Source organism: Capra hircus, chromosome 25 (genome assembly GCF_001704415.2).
Source record: "Capra hircus breed San Clemente chromosome 25, ASM170441v1, whole genome shotgun sequence".
In the NCBI taxonomy this organism is placed as follows: Eukaryota; Metazoa; Chordata; class Mammalia; order Artiodactyla; family Bovidae; genus Capra; species Capra hircus.
Window position 1 is genome coordinate 40,466,625 of NC_030832.1, and position 19,022 is coordinate 40,485,646.

General features: G+C 52.4%; 1 protein-coding gene across 2 annotated transcripts in view; it reads right to left on the reverse strand.

Moving 5' to 3' along the window:
* The window catches only part of SDK1 (sidekick cell adhesion molecule 1), a 735,743-nt gene that overhangs the window by 157,993 nt on the left and 558,728 nt on the right, over nucleotides 1-19,022 (reverse strand). For both annotated transcript variants that reach the window (XR_001917262.1, XM_018040596.1), the window contains exons 8-13: nucleotides 16,320-16,403; nucleotides 12,825-13,019; nucleotides 8,774-8,890; nucleotides 7,353-7,520; nucleotides 5,603-5,705; nucleotides 3,148-3,324 (exon numbers count right to left, since the gene is read on the reverse strand). Coding sequence is in view for 1 of the 2 variants with exons in the window: in XM_018040596.1 (XP_017896085.1) it covers nucleotides 3,148-3,324; nucleotides 5,603-5,705; nucleotides 7,353-7,520; nucleotides 8,774-8,890; nucleotides 12,825-13,019; nucleotides 16,320-16,403 (844 nt within the window). In the remaining variant the exon portion in view is untranslated. The remainder of the gene's footprint in view (nucleotides 1-3,147; nucleotides 3,325-5,602; nucleotides 5,706-7,352; nucleotides 7,521-8,773; nucleotides 8,891-12,824; nucleotides 13,020-16,319; nucleotides 16,404-19,022) is intronic.

A 19,022-nucleotide genomic window follows, 5' to 3' on the forward strand; every position in this document is an offset into this window, starting at 1 on the left:
CCTCGGTCAAACCCATCTTCTCTGAGTTCATTCTGAGGATGAAGGCAGTGGGGGCTCGATAGCTCTTGAGAAATGGCACTAAATTGTTTGCTCTGTATTACGGCCTTGTCAGAAGTGGTTCTAGTGAAGGAAACCTCTCCTGCTGCCTCGGGGCCGCGTCTCCAGTCGCTCCATAAATGAGGCTTTCCTCTGTACTCTGGCTCAGAGGAATTAGTCTCTGGTATCAGAAGGGAAGACGCGGTGCTAATTGGGTTTTAAAATGATTAACAGTCAACCCACAGAGCCTTGGCGTCTGGTCCCTCTGGGGTGCTCAATACAGCAAGAAGCTTCAGGGGTCTGCAGTCACCCCAGACCCAGTTTCTTCCTGTAAGGCCCCAGCAAACTGGTAGGGCAGATGGAACTAACACGACCGGTAGCCAGCGTAACCAAGACTGCGTGTTGTTAACTGGTCAGATGCGCCATGAGACCCTCTGGAAATGCAGAGACCTCTCCTCTCTGGGCAGAGAAGGCAATGGCCCCCCACTCCAGTACTCTTGCCTGGAAAACCCCATGGATGGCGGAGCCTGGAAGGCTGCAGTCCATGGGGTCGCTGAGGGTCGGACACGACTGAGCGACTTCACTTTCACTGTTCACTTTCATGCATTGGAGAAGGAAATGGCAACCCACTCCAGTGTTCTTGCCTGGAGAATCCCAGGGAAGGGGGAGCCTGGTGGGCTGCTATCTGTGGGGTCGCACAGAGTCGGACACGACGGAAGCGACTTAGCAGCAGCGGCAGCTCCTCTCTGGGAGGGGGTGAGGCAGACCCCTCTGAAATTAATCCTCCTTGGTGGCACCAAATACACAAACCTGTCTCGATCTGCTAAGTGGAGCGGGGCCTCCTCAGACACTGATGGGCCACCTGTTCCAGGCACTAAGGCCTCCATGGCAGACAGACATCCCTGGTGTGTCCGAGGGTCACAGACCTCAGGCAGAAATAAAGTAGGGTGAAAGAGAGACACCTCTTGGGCCCAGTGTATGTGAGGTGCTGTTGATGAAAAGAGGAGTATTTTTTTATGAGATGGTGAGGAGTAGTAAGAGCTGGGACTAACTGTCCCCCCTGAGTGGGGCTCCTGGCCAGTCCATTCAAATTTCACCACCATCCTTCAAGGTAAACGACAACGCGCCCTGTTCACAGGTGAGAAAACCGAGGCTGCAGCATGGGAGCTGGGGAGGGGCCCCCAGGCCAGTGTCGCTCGGGGGTGGCTAGTGGCCCTGGTGCGATGGTGGCTTCTCCCCCCACCAGGGTCCCCTAGCCCCCCTGCCCCCCTGGCTGACACAGAGCAGACGCCCCAGGGCGCCAACTATGAAGCAAGCCCACAGGAGAGCTGCCAGCGGCTGGCCTGCTCCTGAGAAGCCCCCTTGTAATGCTCCTAATTTCTATTTTTAACCAAGTGGCTTTTAACTCGAGTGGGGAGGCTGGGAAGCACGCTTTCAGGCTCTTCTGAAGGACGCTATTTAGCCGTGAGCAGCTCTCAGTCACCCCCGAAACAGGAGACTGTGGTTGCTGTCATCCGAGCGAATCCGGGAGACATTAACGCGCTGGATTTGCAAGTTCTCTGAGAAGCTCAAACGCCCCGCAATCCTGAGTTATGGCTATTATCATCACTATTGTCATTGCCGACGTCCTAGAGTTAGGACCTTATTGGATCTAAAGATACGCGCGCTCTAACCTACAACCTTCCCCATTCATTCTGATTTGGAAGAGCTGAGAGCTTATTACTCCGACAACGCACAAGGACCGCTGTCTCTCAAATCAGCTCTGCAACCAGTCGCTCCTAAATTGGTTTGAATCGCGAATCTGCAGTATTTTTGTATTTGGAGATGAGGTGTTTTCCCATTACAGAAAGCCCATTATTTTATAGATATAGCAACATTTGCTGAAAAAAATGCATTTTACTTAGAGGAAATCAAATAAGCAAATGGTAGGGAAGATACGTAAATCAGCAGAACATAAAAACTGCGGAACAGAGAGAAGGCGCTGCGCTGGAAGCTGCAGTCTGGCTTCTGCTGACAGCATCTTTATGAAACGCTAACGCTTATTTATTTCGCACCAATGACGGGTGATCTAAGAGTTCTCAAAGGTAGTTTAACTGTGAATAGCACGGTGTGTCACGTGGATTTACGGGTCGTGGACACCAGAATCATCAACAACTTTTAGGAAGGTCTTCCTGTGAGCTGTGGATGGAGGAAGGAAGACAGGGGACCAGGGCTGAGCAGGGCGGGCACCCTCAAGTGGTGGGGGGCCCGGGCGTGTACACACCTGAACGAAGGCCAGAGGCCTGAGCAGACTGGCTGGGAGGACTACTGGACACATTCATTCAACCTACCAATGTGCATTTACTGAGCGCTCCAGGTATGCCAAACATGGCCAGGCCTCAGAAACGCAGAGCTGTGTCATCCTCCACTCCAGGGGAGAGAGAAGGGGGAGACAGAGGGTGAGATGGTTAACCAGCATCACTGACCCAATGGACGTGGATCTGAGCAAACTCTGGGAGAGAGTGGAGGACAGAGGAGCCTGGCGTGCTGCAGTCCATGGGGTCACAAAGAGTCGGACACGACTTATCGACTGAACAACAACAAATATACGCTGCAAAGATGACCTGGTCAGCAGGCCCTTCAGCTTCCTGCCTGTGAGGAGAGGAGCTGTGGGAGGTGAGTGTGGCCCCCACGGCTCCCCACCCCAGAAAGCCGGGCAGGCGGGATGGGCGGCTGCCTGCCACATCCGTGAGTTCTGGTGGGAGGCGTGTGCCTCCCCTCAGAGAGTAGGGGGCTCTCAGGGGCACTGGGCCGGCCTGCCGTCCCTTACTGGCTGGAGGTTCTGACGGGCATCGTGTGGAAAGGCGGGGTAAACAGTCCATCAGGACGCAGGGTCAGAGGGACTCATCGAGGAGGAAAAGCGATCGTGAACCGGCCAAGCTGAGGGCAAACATAATCCGACTTTAAGGTTACTGACCCCCACCCTGTAAGTGTGCGTGTCTGAGGCCCAAAGCGATTACCAAACCCCCAGGCCTGCAAGTGTGCCTGCCTGCGGCCCAGGGCGGCGGCCTCTGATCCCTGTTGTGCGACCCACCGCCGTGTGACCCAGCGCCAGGCGGGCGCGGTACTCACATCACCTCCAGGCGTGCCGTCCTGGAGTCGTTCCCGCCCTCGGAGATCACCCCGCACGTGTAGTCCCCGATGTCGCCCGACCACGTCTGGCTGATGAGGAGGGATCCGTCTTTCTCCACCACGACCCTGGAGCTGCCGGACGGGGCGATGACCACGTTGTCCTTCTTCCACACGTAGCTGTGGGCCAAGCAGAGAGGCCTGAGTGAGGACCCTGGCCGCTGACCGTCCCCCTCTGTTAAAAAGCAAGCCATCGATGACTTTGTGAACGTGCGTGTGGGCTACGCTGCTTCAGTTGTGTCCATGTCCTTGCGACCCCGCGGACTGCAGCCCACCAGGCTCCTCTGTCCATGGGATTCTCCAGGCAAGAATACTGGAGTGGGTGGCGATGCCCTCCTCCAGGGGAATCTTCCCGACCCAGGGATCAAACTTGCATCGGCAGGCGGGTTCTTTACCACCAGAGCCCCCTGGGCAGCACGACTTTGTGAATATATTGTAGTAAATAGTAAGAACCACTGAAATGTGCTCTCTAAAGGGTGGTTCCTAACGTGGGAATTATACCTTAAAGAAAGGAAAGCAACCTAAGGTCTTGGTCACAACACAGAGGCAGATGCTGAAGTTAAAAGCAGGACACTGAAGACAGGGCGGACGCTGCTCGGTCCTGGGGTTCGGGATGGGCAGTCTGAGGGGTCGTGGTTGCACCTGTTACCACTACATCTGCCCCCCCCACCACCCCCGCCCCTGCTGAGGAACATCCTGGAGGCCAGAGTGTGGCTGGATAGGGGCAGGGCTGCGTAAAAGTCCCCAGGGCGGAATTCCCCAATTTCTGAAGAAAACACATCAGAGCCGGTCAACATGCTTTCTTAAAACCCAGTCATTCTGTCCTTAAAACTGCACGCCCTTCTCTTTTCATTTCTTATGATTTTAGCACGCTTTTCTTTTCACATGCAGACGCCGCTAGGAGCCCGCTAGCCTGGGGCTGTGGGTGGGCCGGGCCCCTCACTGGTCACTGCTGGGTGGGATCACAGTGCTGGTTCTCCTCTCCCAAATCCTGGGCTGGATTTTCAAACCGTGCCTAACCGTGCAGTTCTTTAAAGGCTTGATGTGCACAGAGCTCAGGTGCTGACACACGGCTCGTCTGGCATCACCCGCAGACGGAGCGGGACTGCCCCCGTGGGAAGGAGGGGAATCGCTGCTCACTGTGGGAGCTCAGGGCCAGCGCCCCTCCGGGTGTCCAGGCGGGGGTGCCCAGAGTGAGCAACTTAATCACTTCTCAGGAACTGAGCTCCGACTCTGTTTAACCACACATAAGAAGTTACGAGGAAACCACACAGATCAGAGGGTTTTTTCCTCGAGGCCTTAGGGCAGCAGAAAATATGTTTGTCCTTTGTTGGGTGACACTCCCAAGTCCTTTAGAAATGAATGAATTCTCTGGGATCCAAGAATTCTCTAGGTAATCTTCTAGCTCATTGGCTTTCGTGTGTTTGCTTTGCACTCAACATTCTTGGAAGGAAGGCAAACCTGATTTCTGAGCTCTGGGGAACTCCAGAGAGGCAGACAGAAATACAATTCTCAATCTGTCCAGGAGCTGCCCAAGAAGAGAGGAAACAGCCGGGGCTCCACATCCAGGTAGTGACGCGTCCGTGTGTCCACCGCCCTCTCCCTCTGCTCAGAGTGGAATGTGAGGACGCAGGAGGACGCCTCGGTTCTGTCGGGGCTAACTGCACGCATTTGGGGCTGAGGCCAGAGTGGAAACGCAAGGATGACCGTGTCCTCTTTCTAGATGCATGCTCAAGGCTGGTTCTGAAAATTAAAAACCCTTCTGAAAGTGGCGGCTCTTTGGGAAGAAGCTCGTGGTCGACAGCCACCTGTGTCTGCTGCCCCGTGTCCACCTGGACGGTCAGGTTCTTCATCACGACCTTCCAGGCTGAGTCAGACAAAGGCGGGGCGGGGTCACGTCCCCTGAGTGGGTCTTCACATCCTCCGGTCCCCCTCGTTCCGAGTTTTCCTCTAAGCTAGCTGATCACTGCGGGGCCTTCCCCCACGGGGCACTCCCTCTCTGCCTGATACACACGAGCCATCTTTGCGGCAGAGCAGACCCCTCGGGTCCAGCCAGGCCCCAGCACAAACACTGCTGAAACCCCATTCGATCTCTCTGGGTTTTTCTCTCATTAAGTATCAGCCTCTGACAAGCACGTTTTACAGACTGCATCAACCTTGGCAGAAAAATCATGAAACGCAGTATTGGAGTCATGAAGTGCAACACAGCTCACTGCGAACGATGCATAAGGCTGGAGTGGAGGATGGGGTCTGTGTGATTAATGAAGGGGCCCGGGACTGTAAGAGGCTGTAATCAGGGACCTGTGGCTGAAATCAAAGCTCCCGAGATTCTCCCCTCTCGTCTCTACCTCAGGGCCCCAGCTCACGGAATGTTAATGCTGTAACTGATGGAACTGACCGGAGAGAAATGCGGGGGTCGTGGGTGGCTCCGCAGTGCAGCGTGGCCGTGGTCCCCTTGATCACCACGCGGTCCTCCGGAGGGGTCACGATGGACGTTCGATCTGCAAAGACACAGGCTGCAGCTCAGACAGGACCCCGAGGCTGAGAGCTTCCTCCCTCGGGGGGCGGGGGGAACGAGCTGGTCACCTGACGGCACAACCTCGCTTCCTCTCTCCGTGGCAAAACGAGTGTAAACGGAAGCGATCAGAGACGTTCGGGGAATTGAGAGCAAGCCCGTCTGCATCTCGGGGAGGCAGGCAGGCAGGCCTCCCACCCACCCACCCCCTGACCCCGGTCATGCCCCGACCTCAGAACACTCCAGAAGGAAATGGGAAGCAAGATCACAGGCAGGTGTCTACCAGGCTCTACGCTCTGAGGAAGAATCTAGATTCTTACCTAAGAGGATCAACATTCTGGTAAGGTCCACACTGCACCTCATGGCTTTGCAAAGCGCTTTCATTTATGGGTGTACTGAATCCTTACAACAGTCTCACCCGTGGGGCATCCAGAGAAACACCTCTGCTCGGAGCTCGGTTTTCCTGCCTATGAAAGGGGTGCTGCTGTTTGCTCCCACTGGGACAGACAGAGCCGGGGTACCTGAGAAGACCCCAGGCCATGCAGGGCAGTACCAGCCATTCTTGTGTTATTACAATTTTGCATCTTAGCAGACCCACAATATGCTCTGGTGAATGACCTACAGAGATGCAGATATCAGTTTTCCACAAGCTTTTACATTTACGGTTAATTTCCAGGGATGCTGGATGAATCAGACAAGGTTGACACATTAGGTTATCCCATGGAACAAAATCTCTTTTCTAGTAAATATTTAACAATAAGGGGGGGGGGCGGGCACTGTACTCATGGTTTTTAAAAAAAACTAGTGATATCTTTAGAAAACCTAATAAATTAGGAAGGGTCATTTATCAGAGTGGATACCAACTATATCATAGAAATGTAAACCAGATATGAAATAAGGCACAAGTGTTTTTTGTTTTTTTTTTTTTTAGTTTTTCTTCAAGGAAGTTATTTTAACAAATTATTCACTCATGCAGTTAAAAGTTTCTCTCCTCATATAGATGGCTTTAGCAAAATCTATTAATGAGCACTGTTTCTGGCTGTTTTGGACAATAATGTTGTAGTGATATGGATACAGATGAAGCAGAGAGGGAAAAGTTAATCAGCCGGGGAAGCTGAATACTTGGTAATCCAAACCCTAGGTTCTGGAAAACAATTTATTCTGCATTTCAGAAACCCGTGTTATAGTTCACTCCTACACATAGGAAACATCCATACTTAATATACGGGAAGGGTTTTATTTGGTTATAATTACAGTGTGGGAAAAATACTTCCCCTCGGATTTTAATTCTTGATCTACTCTTCTTGTGTGATTTGTATAAAATTAGCCAACTTCTCAGTTTTGTTCTTTGAACTAGTTTGGCATAATACCCGTACTCTACTGACTTTAAAAAGTTAACCTTTTATCTCTCCTGAAATGTCCCCATTAAATCTTTGAATACATTTTCTAATTATTCTTTTAGAAGCTGAAAAAAACTAATTGCTCAACAGATTTCTCTAAATTAGTTGTAAAAATAATGATTCTCCTTTGATTAGATTAGGGAGTCCAAGGGCATATTGACATCCCCAAGCACAGACGATGTGCTGATTAAACCATTATTAACAGGTCGTTCCACGTGGGCCGTGGTCCTTACTCCACACGGTGAGCGTGGCGGACGCATTCAGGGAGCCCTCTGAGTTGGCTGCGTGGCAGGTGTAGTTGCCCGCATCCTGGATAAAGACAGGGGTGATCTGCAGACCCCCAGACTCCAGGAGCATGAACCGGGGGATCCGCACAGAGCCGCTGGCCAGAATATGGCTTCCTGCGGACGACAGAGGAAACAGGAACGTGAGAACCGTAACGTTCAAGGAGACGCGATGCTGCGGCTGCAGCCGGGAAGATAAACGAGGAAATAATCGGAAGACAGTGGAAACTATACGCACGGAAGTAACCAAAGCAGTTTGCTGTAGCAGTCGTTAGGATAACGGAAGCCAAGAACGCCCTACCTTCCAATGCTGAGAGACTCGGTTAAGAAAACCATGAGCCATGAATGGACACGTGCACTCTGCTGTCTTTCTACTGTATAGCACGTGGAACCCTGCTCAGCCTCATGCGGCAGCCTGGATGGGAGGGGAGTTTGGGGGGAGAGTGGATACAAGTATACATTTGGCCAAAGCCCTCAGAGTTCACTTGAAGCTATCACAACACTGTGAATTGGGTAAATTTCAACACAAAGTAAAAAGTTTAAAAAAATTACAACACATAAATGTAATGGCTTCCTCTGAGTGGCGGATTTTGAGTTTTCTGTATATAAATTTTCTATCTAAGGCTATCATTACATTCTAAATCAGGAAAGACAAGAAGAAAATATCTAAGATGAAAGAATCCCCTCCTCTTTCCGATTAATCGGTAGCTTCCCAGACCTTTGTGTCTATAAGCTGAGGCCCCTTCGAGAGTTGGGAAGCCACCAAGGGCTTGTCTGGGTGAGAAAAAAGTGTAAGTTTTGAGGTTTCACCGGGATACAGTCCACCAAGCATGGTCTATGGGGAGGAGCCCAATTCAGCTGGGGCTTGTCAAGGATGGACCGCGTGTGCCATTCATTCAGTGGCAGGGGTGCCTAAGGTGTTGATGGGGCTGGGCGGGGGCGGGGTGGTGCTGCAGTGAGCCTGAGACGTGACTCCACACTTCACAGGAACAGAAACAGAGTCAGACTGAGGGTCGCACACGTCCAGCTGCTGAGGACGCAGGTAATCCTGTGCTGGAAGCAGCTTGCTTAAAGTAACAAAGGACATTCTCCTAGCTGTGACCACCCTCCTTCACAAAGGGGCTGAAACCGGATGCCTTAATTTAAGGGGCCGCCTGGCCCAAGGCACTGACGGAGGCCCCTGAGGAGGAAAGAGCTGCCCGCGCGTGGTAGGGAAATGGGCCTCCTCTTCGGACGGTGAGCTCCGATGGGGTCTCGCCCATCTGGCTCCCCAGGATCTTCCTCGTCACAGAATGGACGGGTGAATGGGAGTAACAGAGGTATCCCTGCCCCGCCGGGTTCGCCTCCTGAGGCAGGTGCGAGCCACCTACCTCTGCTCCACACGATGGCCGGTCTGGGGGCCCCGGACACCTCACACCTGAGCACGGCTGTCATCCCGTCAGTCACCGTGGTGTCCACCGGGAGCTGGGTGAAGGCTGGGGCCACATCTAGGCAGAGGGTGCGGACAGTGAGACGGGAATGCTCAGGCCTGCCTGGAGGAGGCATCTGCCCGGGTGTTTACAGAACTAGCCACAGACAGCGCTGCAGCGGTGACAGATGGGAGCCCTTCGGGACCGCCTCTGGCCCTGCACCTGCACGAGGGGGCAGAGCAGGAGGGCTGCGTGCGTGCGCCGCCGCTTCAGTCGCATCCGACCCTTTGGCGACCCCATGGACTGTAGCCCACCAGCCTCCTCTGTCCATGGGACTCTCCAGGCAAGAATACCGGAGGGGAGAGCCAGGCCCTCCTCCAGGGGATCTTCCCGACCCGGGGACCAACCCACCCATGTCTCTTACATCTCCTGCCTTGGCAGGTGGGTTCTTTACCACTGAACCAAAGAGCTTTCAGATGAACGTTAAAAAGAAGACGGACATTTATTTACAGAAATCAAACAAGCTGCTTTCATTGCTTACAAAAAATAGAAATATCTAATTTCTGAATATTAAATATCACCCAAGAGATGACATTTTGACACTTCCTAGGATCCATTTTGAACATTGAAATAAACAGATTCTAAGGACCTCAGAAAAGAATCTTAGCTTTGTTTCTGAGCCTCATGGGCCCAGAGTAACTGACATGGGTGCTCAGTAAATGCTTGTTTAATGAATAAATAGATACTGATTGTTTTACACACTATATTTTTATTTCATGAAAAGTGCCTTTTTTTTTTTTAATCCACTTTGCAAAGCCCTGTACTTACAAAACAGATACGTAGTATTATCATTACAGGTATTTATTTGTTCATGCTCCAGTTGTCATGGGAACCAGGTTAAGTAGCACTTTCATTTAAATTTCTAAACTGATCCTCCTAAGACCTCTGTGACCTGGGCTGAGCTGGCTACATTTTGAAGAGAGAGATGAGCCTGGGTGGGATCAGGTGGTCTTCCCTGGGCCTCCCATGAGAGCGGGGTCTGGGTGGGATCGGGCAGTCTTCCCTGGGCCTCCCATGAGAGCGGGGTCTGGGTGGGATCGGGCAGTCTTCCCTGGGCCTCCCATGAGAGCTGAGCCTGGGTGGGATCGGGTGGTCTTCCCTGGGCCTCCCATGAGAGCGGGGTCTGCAGCCTCCACCCTGGGCCCGGTCCAGTCTGCCCCTGTTTCTGTAAATGAACTCCTGTGAACAGCCACGTCTGCTCAGACCTGTCTATGATACCTCCAGGTTACGACAGCAGAGGTGAGTGGGGGCAACAGAAACCACCTCCCTCAAAGCCAAAAGCAGTTACATTTGGCTTTGTACAGTCCCTGCCCTGCACGTCCCGGCCCCCTGCTGCAGAACAGGGTTAAGTAACTCCATGCTCAGACACTCAGTCGTGTCTCATTCTTTGAGACCCCATGGACCACAGCCCGCCAGGCTCCTTTGTCCATGGGATTCTCCAGGCAAGAACACTGGGGTGGGTTGCCCTTCCCTTCTCCAGGAGATCTTCCCAACCCAGGGATCAAACCCGTGCCTCTTGCGTCGTCTCCTGCACTGGCAGACGGGCTCCTCGCCACTGATGCCACCGGGACTCCCCAAACAATTCTAATAGATCAAAACTCAGTCTCCAGCTTAAGACCCCAATAGTACTTTCACGGCTTGAAGTGATACTGGTTTCCTAGACTCCACAATAGAGGGGAAATTTGACCCTGGGCAAGGTCAGAGGAAGTGACCCCTAGTTCAGCAAAACACTTGCATGAATATCTCAGTATTGCAACAGTCTCTTCCGAGTCATCGCTGACAAGAGCCACTGGCCGTGCACGCACTTGCCGGGGGCCAGCGCGAGGAATTCCGCCCGTGGCAAAGGTCATGAGGAAGGAGGCTTGGCATACGCAAAGGCGTGATCAAGCCTCAGGAAACCCCCTGTTCCCGAGCATCTAACCCCAAAGCCAGAGTCTGTTTTATGCTCTCACCTACACCTCTGACTTTACGGGGGGCTCTCCCCCATAACTGTTTCTCTCGGAGAAGGAGTAAACGTGCAGCTCCAAGGCAATAAAAATTCTTGGGCGTGACAAGAGTGTTTCAGCTTACGGACTCCTCTGAAGGTTATCTAGCCCGCCTGTATAGGTTTGTCTGGCCACATGTGATTGTTTGCAGCCTCCCAACCTGAGAGGCACGAGATGTTTTAGACTTACTAAAGGCAAATTATTTTGGGGAGTTGGAAATTATTAGTATAGTTGGTTAGGAGTTATATTGGTGAAGGGTTCTTCATTTGTTGTGTCAATAATTGCTGCTAATTCCCTGCTCTGGGTGGGACAAGGATGTCTCAGGTCAAACCTCTCTGCTGACAGACTAGCTTGTGTGACAGGATTATCCATACTGCTGCCACTAGGCACATGATTGTTTACTACCTCTCAACTGCAAACAGCACAGAGAGTTTTGGAGTATTTTGAGAGTCTTAATTAGCATAGGACCTTTTCTTCTTGTTGAGTCAATGATTGCCGCCAGGCCTCCATATCCTTGGACACCTGGGAATATACTAATCAATGTATTTGGAATATAGCAAAGGAAATATAGTAGTTTTTGATGTTAGTGATACTAGACTTTTTGAGTTAATGGATTTTCTCTTTTGTAATAGATCACTGTACTTTGTTATAAAACACTGTGTCCTTGCTATGTAAGAATGTAACTTTATCATATCTTAAGACTAAACAGATCTTAAGGGGAGCATTGGTGAAAGGATTTTCATTTATGGGGCTGATATTTGCTGCTAAATCTCCATATTCCCTACCCTTATAATGAATATAACTAACATATAGGAGAAATAAGTATTAACCTTTAAGACTAATCATGTTAACCTTGGGTTAAATAAATTCCTTTCTTGATTGTAACTCACTACACCCTCACCCTATAGGAAAGTAACTTTATTTGGAGGGTGGTGCCTGGTTTAAGAAAAAACACCCTTGGGAGAAATAAGTTTTTTGGTTATCAGAAAGAAAGGATCATAAAATGTCAGCAGGTCTCACTCCTGGCCAGAAGATGATGTAATATCCCTAAGACCCTTTTTATATATACATTTATGTGAAGCACCTGATTTTGATAAAGGTCAGGACTGCTGACCCCCACGTGACTCTGTATTCATCCCTATGTGTAACAAAAGGTATATAAGCAAACCCCAAAATAAAGAAATCGGATCAGTTTCCGGAAAGACTGATTCCCCCATGTCGCTTCTTTCTTGCTCCGGTTTTTCTGGCTGAATTCCCATCTGGAGCATGGATGCTATTTCACGTAACCCAAGTTATTCAGCCTCCTTTTCTCCACTGATCTTCCTACTACACTATCCATTTCTAATCTCTCTATATCTGTGATTAAATATGTATTTTTCCAAAGACGCCGACTCCGTCCCCCCACCTTCGAATCACCCTGGATCCACTGGGGCTGGACCTCGGTACGCACTGACTGTGATTTGATTTCCTGAACAGCCTCCGCACCTGAAGACATCAGCATTTTGCTTCCAGATAGGGCAAGCATGAGAATTCCATAATCACTAAACTCTACTTGTTTTAGAGGGAAAACAACTACGGGAGATTAAAGAGAAAACCCACAGATACCTTTATCTTATTTTTCATAGTGCCAAAGTATTTCTGTTAATGGGATCATAAAAGAAACTCATGAAAGAACTATAACTGTTCAATAAAACTAAAATAAAGAATAAATATAGAAAAACAGGTAAAAAAAGATCAAAAGAAGATCAGGCATGAGCTGCCCACTTAGTCTTTCCAGTTCTGCCCAGAAAGACAGGGACTTCGCTTCTACATCTCAGCAGAGCAGCGTGCTCAAGTGCCTGGGCTGTGGGCACTCGGGCTGGACAGACACCCGTGCTCCCCGGGCGTCCGTGGGACAAGGGCAGGGACGCCGGGGCCTCAGGGCTGTCCAGGGGCCGGGCTCTGGGAGGCGTGGGGGCAGTACTCACTGGTGACGTCCAGGTAGGTGTGGGTCTGGACCTCCCCACCCGCATTGCTGGCCAGGCACTGGAAGATCCCCGAGTCCTCTGGACGCAGCTGCCGGACACGCAGGCCTCCGCCAGCCAGCACTTGGTACCGAGGGTTCTGGAGCTTGTTGATGGAGACAGCATCCTTAAACCACTGGAGGGCGGGAGGAGGGACCCCTGCGGAGAAGTGGAAACAGTCGGGCATTTAAAACACACGAAATTTCAAGAACTGCCACGTGAGGACTGAGGCAAAACGGCTCCAAGGTATTTCACTGGGCATCTCCTCATCCCTCCAAGGGCCTGGTCGGGTGGTGTTCTTATCTTCCATGCAGATGGGGAGGGGGCTGCAGACCCTTCCAGCTCTTCCCACCGTCTGGCCCTGCCCTTGTCCTACAGGTACGGCTGTGACTGACCTCAGACAGTGCTGGGAGGAAGGCCCCTGGCCCTGCGGTGACTGCCTCTGTCTCGTGGGGACTGGGTAAGGGTCACCAGGGTGGGAGACAGGTGCCCCCTCCAAGCTGTTCCATTGGCCAGGGCAGGTAACCCCTCTTCTTCCCAGTTCCCTGGGACTCGGGAAGGAAGCGGTGTCCCCCCTCGAAGGTGACTGTGAAGATCGATCACATCAGCACATAAGCTCCTCCCGGCGCCCGGCCCAGGGGGCGTGCTCACCGCACAGCCTGGGACTACAGCACCCTGTCTCAGGAATCGGGGTCACTGAGCCACGTCCTCCTGATCCATGCACTGATCAGTCACATGAGCCAGTCACTGATCCATGCACAGGGGGCCTGGTGGATGACCTCAAGCAGCAAGCATGCAAGGTGTATCTGGTCCAGGTTGTGGATTCGGGAGACGTCACCGTGGCCCCGAGACCAGGCTGGTGCAGAGATGACGGGGTGTGGGGGGGATGCTCCCATGCCTGCACCCAAGAGCGGGTGGGCCAGCGTCAGATGGAGGCTCAAGGCCCAGCTGTCCCTCCTGGGTGCCCCTTCCTCATCTTGGTGATGTCACAGGGGAGGCCGAGACTCCCGAGCAGTGAGACAGGAGCTGCGCAAGGCCTCGCCACCTGGAAGGAGGCTTGAGGTTGGGGTTCGCCAGGCGGGTGTACTCGGTGGACAAGGCCCCGGGGCAGACCCTGGGTTGCAAATGATTGGGGCTCTCCTTGGCCCAAGAGCATGAGGACCTCTGTTGCTTGGCCCCCAAATGGGTGCGGTCAGTGCAGGTGACCAGGTGACTGGATGAAAATGCTCTATCCCTGGTGGCTTTGCCGCCTGGGACACACCGGGCCCTCCTCTCGGTTCCCTTAGACCCTTGGGGATCTGGCAAAGGGAAGACAGCTTCCCTGCTCCTTCCTCCTGAAGCCGAGAAGGGTCAGGCCACCCAAGAGGGCGGACCAGAGAGGCCGTCTGTGGAACAGACCGAGGCACTCGAGACGGGGTCCTGGGCTTCCCGGGCACAGTACGCTGGTTGTTGGAAAAATGCGGAAGCACCTGACTTATTTTTAGGTCTTGGATCCTTCTGTGCCTCAGCTTCCCTAAATATAAAATGAATTCAAATAAAACATCTCAACACGATTCATGCTGAAAGGCACACTCGATCTGTTCACTTATGATACTGTGTAGGTGTAAGACGTCTTCTTTAATAAATAAAGGTAATATCGGGGGATATTTCAGGATAATGTATTCTCAGATTCTGTTCTTTGCCTTCATTATGCTTCCTGTCACTTTTCATTAAATCAGGAAATTAAAAAAAATTCATTTGAAGGTAAAAGCAACCACTTCATGTAAAGTCTCATAATAGCAATTACACGACGTAGCTTTCATAAAGAAGAACCAGTTCGCATGCTGCTGTGGTTTCATTGTCAAAATTAAAAGAAAGCAGTGAATTATATGACGGCAACGCAATGTTGAAAGACCTGTTCAGTATGTACTTATAAGCCCGTACTTAACAAGCAGTTTACTCTGCAGAAATCGTGCAAGAAAAGCATCTTCTTGTCAAAGGGAGAGCCTAACATTGCCATTTATAGAAAAACAATTGTTAGTATACAGGGAGCTAGGAATAGTTCTATTTGGGGGCAATTTATTGTCATAAACATATGCAGACTGCTGTTTCTAAGGTAGAAGCACTCTAAATATTTTATAGTTTCACTTTCACAGAGTTGTTGGCCTTAAAAAACTGGTGTTTAGACAGAAGTGAGAATAATGGGGCCAAGGTAAGAAAAGATTTCCCCAGGAAGTTCACAGGACCCCTCCTCTCCCCTCCTGGTGCCATCCCTGTGGGTCGAGCCGGTCACAGAGAAGGGCGCCGAGCAGGGCTGGACACAGCGCTCCGGGAGCTGCTGGGGCAGGGGCCGGAGCCCCCGAGGAACCAATTCCCCTGGGCTGGAGTCATCTCTGCAGGAGGCTCGGCAGATGCAGGGGCGGGGACTGGACGCCCGTGTCTACGCTGACCTTCCACACCACCGAGGGGCACCCCTGCTCCCTCCCTGCAGGTCAGTCGTATCTGTTCAGGTCCGGGCCTAAGCACAGGCTAAGAAGAGCTGGGGGATGTGGGTTTGGATCTGGCCTGTCCGGGGATCTGAGAGCAGCGCCCTCGCCAGAGCCCAGGCAGTGACTTTACAACAGGGGCTCCTCCATCTTCCGGCCTCTGTGCCTGAGGGGGTGCTTTCCAGAAGATTCCCAGAACTGCTGGGAAACAGCCTCCAAGCTCTTAGAAGAAGAGCTGAAACCCTTAAGACGCACAGGTCTTAACGTCAAAGGTCCTTCTCGTTCCCTGATCCTCTCCAGGGCACTTGGGCGGTTTTGATTATGAAATCACCGCAGAAAGCCTGGCCCTGCTGGAGGCCTAGTGTGACGACATGTGTGCTGGACGTGGAAAAGGAGCAATGGCCAGTGAAGGGTCAAGGCAAGAGGTCAAACCACCCCCATGACAGAAGAAAGGTCAGTCAAAAGCTGAAAGGCCAGAAAAATAGGGAGATTTCCTATTCAAGAAGTTAGAGCGATCTCTCTCCCCTCGGAGCAGACGTGGGCAGCAGCCCCCCTCACCCCGGGGACGAGAAGGAATCTCCTACCCCAAGTCTTGGAAGGCTCACTCTGGGGGAGTTGGAGCCTCTGAAGGGAGTCAGGAGGATAAGACTTGGCCCCTCTCTGTTGGGATGGATGCCGTTAAGGCTTCCTGGCTGTTCCTTTGGGTAAATATTCTTATCCCTGCTTTGCAGGCGAGGACACAAAAGCTAAGCAAGATCAAAGGCCTTCCCCAAGGTTGCACATCCAGCAGCTGAGTTCTGTTCCAGGCGAAGCGTCTGCCTTCTCCCCTTCACAGCCCACCTGCCAGCGCTGCCCAGACAATGGCTCTGCCCTGGAGATGCCCTGTTGGTCCTCCACCGCGTGGCAGCTCCCCCCACAGCCTCTGTGTGCCCGCCTGCGGCTCCCCCACCCTCCATGGCTCGCCTGCACCCGCCCCACGGCTCCCCTCACTCACCCATGGCTTCACACACGATGTCCACGTTTTCTTCCACTTCTGCTAATATCCGACTCTCGGGTTCCACGGTAAAATAGGGTGGCTCTTTAAACAAGAAAAAAACCGAAACAGCCCCTAAGCCAAAGAGATATATTTCAGAAGACCCTTACAGCCTGAAAGAGTTTGAACTCCTTTTATAGAACTATTTTTGAAAACTTCATTAGCTACCTACCATCGTGCACACAAACTCAGAATTCAGTGAGCAGGGTCCAAAGGCAATTTACAGTCCAAGGTTTCAGAAAGCAAATCACTACTCAGGGCAGCGGCTACTTTCCAGTTTATGTGTCTGAATCATGGAATATCTTAATTCACATTTTAGAAGGACTATCCCATGAGGTTCATACAGGTTTATATTTACAGCACAGTATTTTATAGGCTAGTTTGCTTCAGTGTCTAAACTAAACAACAACTCACGAAATCTGTCAAACAAAGCACCACAGGCAGGTGCCCGGCCTGTACCAGGGAACGGGGCAGCCTATTAACGTATTTTTCAAAGTCTTAGCAGTTCTTTTCCAAAATATAGATTTAATACTTCAGTGGAAGGCAAAATCATAGTTAAGAGAAGAAAGGAAATGGGGCTCTCATCCACCCTCAGCGGCAAGGGAAACGCAACCACTTGCGTATCTCCAGACACGCGGCCCGCCCGCCTGCGGGGATGAACGGCAGAGAAGCAGTAGTTGTATTAAACAATGAATTTCCTTGGAGAGTAAATTGCGGTATTTTTCTTGGTTTATTTAGCAGGAATTCAACATTGGCATGGCCAAGTTTGTCGAGTATTAAGGTAGTAGTGTCTTCATTATCATGATAACCACGGCTGGTCATTCGCTTTCCTTGTGATAATTTCTGGGTACTGTCTTCCAGACAGGTTTGTTTCCAACTCTGATTGTGTGACTGTGGATACTATAGCTTGGCCTGCCTTCTGTACTGACTAAATCTTTAAACGGGGGGACCTAAAGGAAGGAGAAATGAGAACTTCAGTGTTTCAGAGACATGATGAGGGAGGCAAGGCTGCAAGCCCCTCCCTGGAAGCAGGCAGGTGTCAGTCCTGCGATTACTGCGTCGCTCAGGCAGCAATGACCTGCTGGAAGCAGCCCATCTGGCCGAGGCCACGGCTGCAGATGGGGGTAGACTCTCCACCTGGCTGTGTGTGTGTAGACCAGGCCTCGAAGGATACTGCAGATTCCCTGTCAGCAGGCTGGTCTTCAACTACGCACACACGCACACTCACACACGCACACTCACACACGCTCACTCACCACGCACACTCACACACGCACACACACTCGCTCACACACGCACACTCACACACGCACACATGCACACTCACACACGCTCACTCACACGCACACTCAACGCACACTCACACACGCTCACTCATACACGCACACTCACACACGCTCGCTCACACGCTCACTCACACACGCACACTCACACACACACACGCTCGCTCGCACACGCACACTCACACATGCACACACGCACACTCACACATGCTCACTCACACACGCACACTCACACACACTCGCTCACACGCACACTCACACACGCACACTCACACACGCACACTCCACCACGGCTCCTTCGTCGGTAGTGACGCCGGCAGCACTAACCACCCGGCAGCAGGAACAGACGACAGTCTAATGACCTGGCGGCTGCACCCTGCCCGGGCCCCGCAGTCATCGTGGATGCTGATGTCAACTCCTACCCCTGTTGTCTGGCTACAGGGAGGTGAGGGGAAAGGAAAAGACTGAAGTTGAAACATCGGCATCTGCTGTGATTGACCACATTTTGCTTTGGGATCACCGGAGAGACCCACACAGCTGTGATAATAGAGAGAGCCCTGTGTCCTCTACTCGGTTTCCCGACGCTCACAGGGCAGGGGGCACCTCGCGTGTTCGGCACCCACCCCTCCAGCCTTGCCTGTCTCTTGTGTGCTCCCGTGGGTGCGTGTACGCCCATGTGCTCTCGTGTGCACGTGTACGTGTGCACGTGTATGTATTTGGTCCCGTGCACCGTCACAGACCCCTCCAGCCTTGCCTGTCTCCCGTGTGCTCCCGTGGGCGCGTGTACGCCCGTGTGCTCCCGTGTGCGCGTGTACGCCCGTGTGCTCCCGTGTGCGCGTGTACGCCCGTGTGCTCCCGTGTGCGCGTGTACGCCCGTGTGCTCCCGTGGGCGCGTGTACGCCCGTGTGCTCCCGTGGGCGCGTGTACGCCCGTGTGCTCCCGTGGGCGCGTGTACGCCCGTGTGCTCCCGTGGGCGCGTGTACGCCCGTGTGCTCCCGTGGGCGCGTGTACGCCCGTGTGCTCCCGTGGGCGCGTGTACGCCCGTGTGCTCCCCCGTGTGCGGCGCGTGTACGCCCGTGTGCTCCCGTGTGCGCGTGTACGCCCGTGTGCTCCCGTGTGCGCGTGTACGTGCGCACGCGTATGTATTTGGTCCCGTGCGCTGTCGCAGCTCATGTCGGTCTGCACCCACACCACGGTCGAGATGCCGAAGGAGTCCGCCCTCCACACTGCCCTTCTGCGACCACGCCCGCCCATGCCCCACCGGGATCTCTGGTAACCCTCAACTGCTCTCCATCTCTTCAGTGCTGTCATTTCAAGAACGTTACACACGTGGAATCACACAGTACTGGCCGTGCGGAACCGGCTTTTCTCATTCAGCATC